Source organism: Lepisosteus oculatus, chromosome 22, assembly GCF_040954835.1.
Source record: "Lepisosteus oculatus isolate fLepOcu1 chromosome 22, fLepOcu1.hap2, whole genome shotgun sequence".
Classification (NCBI taxonomy): Eukaryota; Metazoa; Chordata; class Actinopteri; order Semionotiformes; family Lepisosteidae; genus Lepisosteus; species Lepisosteus oculatus.
Window position 1 is genome coordinate 6278484 of NC_090717.1, and position 8857 is coordinate 6287340.

At 44.3% G+C, this 8857-nt stretch overlaps 2 protein-coding genes across 2 annotated transcripts; one reads left to right on the top strand and one right to left on the bottom strand.

Moving 5' to 3' along the window:
* LOC107079778 (leucine-rich repeat transmembrane protein FLRT1-like) lies at nucleotides 1-3962 on the top strand. Its single transcript, XM_015366330.2, has 2 exons — nucleotides 1-793; nucleotides 2045-3962. Exon 2 carries the CDS (start codon nucleotides 2051-2053, stop codon nucleotides 3488-3490), a length of 1440 nt encoding a protein of 479 aa, XP_015221816.2. The 5' UTR covers nucleotides 1-793; nucleotides 2045-2050; the 3' UTR covers nucleotides 3491-3962.
* iscua (iron-sulfur cluster assembly enzyme a) lies at nucleotides 3776-8403 on the bottom strand. The gene is made up of 5 exons (XM_006640217.3): nucleotides 8226-8403; nucleotides 5437-5550; nucleotides 4965-5075; nucleotides 4801-4879; nucleotides 3776-4460 (listed from the first exon to the last, which is right to left on the bottom strand). The coding sequence occupies exons 1-5, from the start codon at nucleotides 8322-8324 to the stop codon at nucleotides 4372-4374; spliced, it is 492 nt and encodes a 163-aa protein (XP_006640280.1). The 5' UTR covers nucleotides 8325-8403; the 3' UTR covers nucleotides 3776-4371.
* Nucleotides 8404-8857: the final 454 nt, after the last annotated feature.

The window sequence follows — 8857 nt, forward strand, 5'->3', positions numbered from 1 at the left end:
ACTTATTTTGAAAAGTCCCCAAAAGATCCGAAAAGTAGTCGTTATGAAGATATAGTACGTTAACAAAACCACTCTTCTGAACGGGATTGTTTTTTACTGTAAATGTTGTTTGTTTGTTTTTTTTTTCATGACAGGAAGCTATGCTCTAAAATGAATGAAGATCACAACATCAAAGATAAAAAGTGACAACCCCCGAAGACAATGCAGATGAAAGAGCCCTCGGTGAAAGCTGAAACTTGAGCATTTTCAGGTACCTTGTTTCAGGGTCGGGTTTCAGCATTTCAGCATCGGCAAGGTGTTAAATAATTCCGGAATATAGTGCACTGCAGCCTTCACTTCTGCTCTTCAGGATCGTGGGCGGCGTGTTTGCCAGTTCTATGAACTTCAATTAACACCGTGCTTTTGTGTTCTCGGGACTTCGTGCGCAATGCAAACCAGGGGCGAAGACACTTAACAGACGGCAAAACGAATAACTAGCTTCCTGCTAATAAATGATATTGAGCATCCCTATAAACAAGTCTTCATTAATTTTTTAAAAAACAAATCAACAAAACTACCCCGCGACCGACGTCACGAGTGTAGCAGGACAAAAGCTCTCAATTTATCCAGATAGCGAAGACACACAAGTAATGGAACACCTTAAGATCCCATTAAACTTTGATGGTTTGGGATTTGCACAGACCAGCCTCTTTCTAGAAAGCATCACAGAAGCACGCAGGACTAAGCGAAAGTTGAAAATCCCAGTCCTTATACAGTCGGCAAGGAGAAGACATCTTCGGCGTCTATGGATATGGTAGGCCCTGTTTAATTCTGATTTTAGGAATCCAGATCATGTTGCCATTTTCGCACAGAGTTCATTTGAGCGTATTGGGCACCTGATTACCATACTGTAGATCTTTTTTTTGTATCCAAATACAGAAACTTTTCAAGTGATCCAAATTCTTATATTCAAATTTAAAAATGTGAAAAATACAAATTTTGGTTCAATTTAGGAAAACGGCCACAGGTTCACTGAAATTATGGCAGTGAAATGCAATAGAGATAGTGGGCTTTCTTAGGAGCTATTAAAAAATACATCACAATTTACTTTTTGCAAAAATAGTATGCCTGGATGTCCATTTGCATCACCTTTTAGATTGATCTTCCATTTTTACGTCTTTTTGAGTCTATGGTAATAGGCAACAACAACACATCGTCTAAAAAACCCGACAGTTGAAATGTGTGGCACGTTTCAGAAAATCACATCTCAGAATTATTATTATTGCTTACACTTATATAGTGCTTTTCTGGACACTCCACTCAAAGCGCTTTACAGGTAATGGGGACTCCCCTCCACCACCACCAGTGTGCAGCACCACCAGGATGATGTGACGGCAGCCATAGTGCGCCAGAACGCTCACCACACACCAGCTCTCAGTGGGGAGGAGAGCAGAGTAATGAAGCCAATTCATAGATGGGGATTATTAGGAGGCCATGATTGGTAAGGGCCAATTTGGCCAGGACGCCGGGGTTACACCCCTACTCTTTTCGGGAAACACCCTGGGATTTTTAATGACCACAGAGAGTCAGGACCTCGGTTTTACGTCTCATCCGAAGGACGGTGCCTGTTTACAGTATAGTGTCCCTGTCACTATACTGGGGCATTAGGACCCACACAGGCTGCCGGGAAAGTGCCCCCCTGTTGTTCCCACTAACCCCTCTTCCAGCAGCAGCCTTAGTTTTTTCCCAGGAGGTCTCCCATCCAGGTACTGATCAGGCTCACACCTGCTGAGCTTCAGTGGGCTGCCAGTTGTGAGTTGCAGGGTGATATGGTGATAATTATTAAAAACTTGTATTGTTTGAATCTGTAGAGTAGTTGGGAATATGGAAAAAAAAAACAAGACATACTTGTGACTGATTCCTACCTATATAATTCTATGGACCATTGAACATGGCATGAAGCTAGTTCTAAAATCACAGGGAACCCCGAAATTGAGGTTTGTATGCCTGAGAACGAGGACAATCCACTGCAGTATGATGGCTGTGCCTTTCTCTTTCCCCGCAGTAAGCCATGCCTGGCTGCCTCTGTGGCTTGCTGCTCTTCCTGTTCCTCTCAAGAAGCACGCACACCCACCCCTGGTGCCCCGAGGGCTGCTGCTGCCCCGGCCCGGGCTCCTCCGTGCTCTGTGAAGGCCAGGGGTGGCGCAGTCTGCCCCGCTCGGTGCCGCCCAACGTGTCCGCCCTGTCTGTCGCGCGGAACCGGCTGTGCGACGTCGACCACCTCCTCCTCCCCTTCTCCCGGCTGCGGGAGCTCAGCCTGAGCCACAACGAGCTGAGCCGCTTCCCCAGGGGCCTGCCCTCCGGCCTGGAGACCCTGCTGCTGCGGGTCAACCGGATAACCTACCTCACGGCCACCAGCCTGAGGCAGCTGAGCAACCTGACCCGGCTGGACATGGAGGACAACCGCGTCCGCGTCATCCAGGCCGGAACCTTCCAGGGCCTGAAGCAGTTGCGGTTTCTGAGCTTGAAAGGCAACAGGTTGTCTTCCATCCCCGACTCTCTGCCAGGCTCCCTGGTACACCTGGACGTGTCGCATAACTGCATCTCCACATTAGGCCTGACGTCTCTTGCCAGCCTGGTGAACCTGCAGATGTTTAAAGTGAACAGCAACCATTTAAAATTTATACCGGACAGAGCCTTTGAGAGCCTACCAAGCCTGAAAGCCGTACAGCTGGACGACAACTTATGGGCCTGTGAGTGCGATATTTTGTATCTCTACAGGTGGCTTTTAAACAGCAGGCTGAAGATGGCTACTGATCTGGTATGTGCAGCTCCTCTTCATTTAGCAAGGCGGTTCCTGCTGACTTTGTCTGTGGTGGCCATTTGTCCCACTTTTCTCAGGCCAAATGAAAGAATTTCTTATAATGTTCTTGGTTTACCTCATAAATTGCAGGAAAGCCCCAGACAAGCACTGTCAAATAACGCTCAGATCTCTTCTTCTAAGCCCATCACTGGAACATATTCACTGATTCAGGCCCGTGCAGTTAAATCTAAGGCCAAGCAAAACTTATCTAAAGATACTGCTTTGTATTCTCGTCAAAATCAGCAGAACCCTCAAGATTTGGCCCCACGTTATACTTTGGAGGAAATGAACTATGTGGACTGCCAAGCTATGGCTGGGAACGACGTCACATCTCCTGGAGCTTCGGTCACCTCCACAGCGCAGCCGACGGTCTCGGAGAGTCCCAGATGCTCAGAGGATTCAACAGGCAGCTCTCCTCATGAAAACGTGACCCATGTGACAATTACTAGTGTGGTACTCCCAACCGACAAGGCCAGTTTCCAGCCCACAATCCTTTACAGGCCAGTCCCCCCACATGAAAAAAACGCCATCGTGGCCCTCTTGGCAGTTCTCTGCGTGCTGGTTCTCCTCGTGTTGCTGGCTGTAATATTGGTGCTGAAAAAAATATTAGAGAGAAACCGGAGGGTGGCTCCTATCGAACAGTCTTAAAACAAGATAGCCGCTCTGGCATGCTTTTCCATGGGTCCAAGCAATGTCTAATGCAAACCGAACGATCACTTGATGCTAATGGTATTGTACCAATTTAGCTGGCAGGTTGTTTCACCAAAAAGGAGCACAGAAATCTGCCAAATGTTATTTTGCTAAAAACGTTTAAGAATTCCCTCTCCTCAAAAGGTCACACTAATGAGACTACAGCCGTAGTGAACAGCATTTTTCCCCAACCTCCCAATGTAACAAATAAGTATTTTTGACCATTAGTTATCATACAGTAAGCCATTTTGAATGTTGTTTTTATTATACAGACTGCACACTGTATTATATACATACTGTAAAGAGATGCATTTTACAACCATTTAGCCAACACAGAACTGCACTGCCAATTTATACACAGCAAATAAACATGGTATAAAATGTGAATGCTGGATGCAGTTTTCTTCTTTCCCGTTACAGACACATTTGTGTTACTAATGAAGATGCAAAATAATTCCAGGTATGTCCTGCAGGTCTTGGTAGGGCTTCATATATTTTTATCATGTTGGTATCACTCCACCTGTTTCTTGTGTGTGCGCATTATAATGCCACTATCAGTTTTCAAAATGTTTAAACAGAAAACTAATCCATACAATAAGATACAAATCAGAAAAAAACAAATGGCTGCAAAACAAGTATAATAAAAAAACAGCTATGCAATCTTCCTGACAGATAAGGCTTTTACTTCACATCAATCACCAAAGAAGCTATATTACATTGTGCGTTCCAGTCTAGAGTGATTGTGTAAAACTTGCTGTTTTCTTCGCCTTTGTAGACATTGCAACGCTTGAATGCTGGAATGAGAACTCTCTGTCTTGAATGGTGTAGATGGCGCCCGTCTAATTACTGGCGTGTGCTGTTTTATCGTTGTCTTGCTGTTTCAGTCTATAGTCAGCTAAAGCAGCTTTAATAGCATCTTCAGCAAGCACTGGCAAAACAAAGAAAAAACTGTTAGACTTGTCATGGTCAATACTTTCAATAAAGGCAACACTGTTAGATGTTAGGTGCTCTAAAAAGAATGGACACTGATAGGTTCATAAGTCAATGCATTTGTTTCTTAGTCCAAGACTAATGCTAAACAGGGTCCATCTAACAATCTACATTAGCAGTCCTGGACCAATACTAACATGAGTATGGGAAATCAGTCCTAAAACCCCACCGTTACAGCTGATAATTTACATTTTTTAGCAATTTTAGGAGATGAATGAAAAGATGGTGATAGGGTCTTGTGCTGAAAACAGATTGGAAACAATAGTGCATTAACTTACTTGAGCAATGCAGTTTGACAGGAGGAAGGCTAAGTTCTTTGGCAATTTCAGTGTTCTTGATTTTAAGGGCTTCGTCAATCTGCAAAGAAAAGAGCAAATTCAGTGATTAAATCCTTGCAAATAAGATAAATGTTCCAAAAATAATCGTGTAAAAAGTTACCTACCGATTTGCCCTTAACCCACTCTGTTGCCAAAGAACTGGATGCAATTGCCGACCCACAGCCAAACGTTTTAAATCTGGCATCAACAATCTTCCCCTGCTCATCCACTTCAATCTGCAAAGACACGGGGCCAAATTCAAGGTCAGGGTTTACTAAAAACTGTGAATACTTCTCATCCAAAACGTGAGCTTAATTTAGTTGTTCTCTACTGCAAACATCCCATACGAGCGCAAGTCTCATGGGAGTCGCAAGCTCATCTGGTAATGGCCATGGATACCAAGAACAGTTCGCTTTAAAGCTTCAAAAGCTAAGCACATAACACTTTTTGTATCTATCCTGACAAAGTACGTGTTAAATATAATTGGATGGTAGCTGTATTCAGTTAAGGTCACATTATCATAGCAAATGTGGCAATCACAGTAGAACAGGAATGTAAAGGGTGTATCATGCACAGGTAACTGCACAGCTAACTTACTTGTAATTTCATGACATCGCCACATGCGGGCGCTCCCACTAGTCCAGTGCCAACGTTCTTTGCATTCTTGTCGAGGGAGCCCACGTTCCTGGGGTTCTCATAATGATCCACCACCTTTAAAGAAACAAAAATGTCCCTGATTTATTCTTCTATGTCTTTATTGCAATCGTGACCCCATGGGTGGAAGACTTTAAAGGACACCATTTAAAAAAAAAAGTAAGAGGAGTCCCACCACCTTCCAAAACAAAAACCAGAACAGACTGATCTACTGAAAAACAGGCTGATTATCTTGTCAATCGTACGTTTAAGCACCTGATCCTCATCCCCTCCCTACAATAGAGTATTCTGGGCAGCACCGAGTCACACTCTCGGGGGGTGGATGGACACTGGATATACTCTATTAATAAGGCCGCAGGTTTATAGTCGAGCATTGTAATTTGCACATCAAACAGCAGGTTAAGGTTTACTGATGAAGCTAATGGGGCTTTAATAGATTACAGACAAAGCTGAACACAAGATTATGATTCCTGTAAAATGTGGCATCTGCGTGAAACTGAGGGTAACTATTTTTAATGGTGACCAGCAAAGGAAAACCTTGTGTGGGTAACATTTCACACAACCTGATCATTATAGTGCAATTGGGCCCAGGTAATTTTTCCCCCCAATGCCATATAGTTTACAATAATCTATGCTTTCAAAAAAAAAAAACATTTATAAAACTAGATATTCACGAATCTGAGTGAAAAAAGTCTGGGTCCCCGTCTCATCCCAAGTATCTGAATCTATTTTTAAAAAATCTCTAGGTCATTCTCAAATTCTCAAGTCCGGACATGATCCATCCATCTTCTAACCACTTTGACCTGCACAGGGTTGAAGGGGAGCGGATGCCTGTCCCAGCAAGCAAGGGAGTAAGGCAGGAGACTCCCTGGATGAAGCCAATTAACCTACCAGTATGAGTTGGGACTGTTGGAGGAGACCGAGCACCTGGAGGAAACCCATGTGAGTACGGGGAAAACATAATGTACAAACTCCACACAGACAGCAACCCAGGAGCCCCAGCACTCTGAGGCAGCCATGCCAACCACTGCGCCATCATGCCACCCCAGTCCAGACAATACTGCCTCACAAACAAACGCTAAGAAAAACATGTGTGTCTAATCATTATATTGTGGCAAGACAAGCAATAAAAAGGTGAATCATGAATCGTTCTTGAAAAGCACACTCTGAATGAGTGTCATTCCTCTCCGAATAAAGCTTGCAATCAGTTTCCGAAGTTCATGCTTCAGCAAATTAGGACAGATGATAAACACGTTGTTACTCATCTCTTGTGCCATCACCTTTTGTACCCTGCAAAGGAAGATCACATAACTCAGGTCATGTCTGGGAACGCTTACCCAAGGGGCTTAACAACTTAATGCAAATGCCCATTTTACCACGCACTGTAATCCAGACAAGGCTGTTCATCTTCACTCTGCCAAGCAGAAATCACCACCATGTCAGTGACAGACAAAAGGTGGGTTAATGCTAGCCAGGACAAAAACAGCTTAGCTCTAAGCATGGTATAAACATTTAAGTGACCCAGATTTCTTCTCACAAGTGTAGCGGGTACTTAAATGTGCTGTTGTGACACAACCTCGGAGCCTGATCTTGTCTGATCTCAGAAGCTAAGCAAGGCTAGACTTGGTCAGTACCGGAACCAGAGTACAGTAAGCCTCTGAGGAAAAACTGGGTTGCTCCTGTAAGTGGTGTTGGTGGACCAGTAGGTGGTGCTCTTGTGACCAAGGGTGCAAAATGCACAACAGAAAGTGCCAGTCTTTGAATTAATTAGTTTAATGTCTCATTCAACGGGTGAAGCATCTCTGATCCTCCATCTGATCTACAGTACAGTGGAGATGTTCGTGCAGAATGGCTGCTGCACTTGATCCACATGGACACTGCACACCCACAGTGATGTATGAAGTAAGTCCCCTCATGTTCATTGTGGTTGACAAGTTCTAAATGTAAGGAATTATTAATGATAAAGAAGGTCTTAAAACCATCCATTCCATTTACATAAAGGAACTTGATAATGCATGCCCCAAACACACACGTAGGGAAAAGCACTATCTTCTCTCGTCAGTTAATTAGTTAGCGAGCGGGGTATTGTAGGAGACAGCTCGATGCCCGCTGAAAGTACTTACAATACCGTTCTCTCAAACACAAATTGGTTTAACTGTTGACTGGATCAAAGCGGTTCAAGTTTTCGAAAAACTGCAGAATAGAACAAGTCATCCGTATTGCGTTTACGTCACTACAGTCGTCTCGCCGCTACGCGCATAGCGGCATTAATGACAGCATAACAGCGCGCCGTATTGCATGATTCAGTCCAAGCATAAGATTAAAAAACGCCTTGAAACGTTTTACGTCTTGAAAAATTCTAAAGGCAACAGTGTCGCTTATCAAATACAGAAGACACGGAGGGGTTCACCGCCGTGTCGTTACAGGCAAAACATGACCCGACCCGATGCCGTCACACGAGGTGACATTAAAAACAACGTTACAAAACAGGGGTTTTAAACTCCACCTGGAATCGGATGGCCAATTCCCACAGCTGCTTCTTTTTGTAGGTGTCGTTGTCGAAAGCGTGTGTTTTTCTAAAACGCAGTTAAAAGTTACACCAGCAAGGAACGCCCCCTGTAGGTATCCCATTACGACATACGCACGACATAAAAAAAGAGTCGGGAACGCAAACGGTGAGAATGCAGACACCCGGACGGCAGCGGTGAAAGACGGCCCTGTTTCCACGATACCTTTTTGTGATAAGGCAACGACACGGTGAGTTCCGGCGCCGAAAGCCTTCTGAAGAAAAACAGCGGGGAGCAACACCGCTTCACCATCGCCACCGCCATCTTTCCAGCGAGGATGCGAGACAGCAACTGTCCCGAGGCAGCCGGAGCGAGCGCATAAGCACCTTCCTGCTCGCGTGCGTAACGGGGGGAGGAGTTGCGTCTAATACCCCCCCCCCCCCTCCTCCCACACGTTTTGCAAAGGACATTTCTTTCATGCAATATTACCTAAGCAATTACATTCGAAACATCACGAACGCACCAACACCATTGACGGATATTCATTTTGTAACCGATTCTGTTCGGATTCGTAATGAACTCTTGGCAGCGTTCTGATTTGTTCCCGTCTTTTTGGAGGCCGTTTCTCCACTTTTTTGTATTATTTTATGCTGCATTAAATTTTTGAAAAATAAAAGAGGGGTACACCTATTCTTTCCCATCTGCCAATCCGTTTTATTGTAAAGAAAAATCAACACAGCAGGAGGAAATGCTCAAAAGCTTATGAAACAGTAGGCTTACACAACCTTAACTTAACGTGCAAGAAAACTGGGATACTGAGGGACAGTGACAACTGCACTTTCGTCTGTATCTTAATA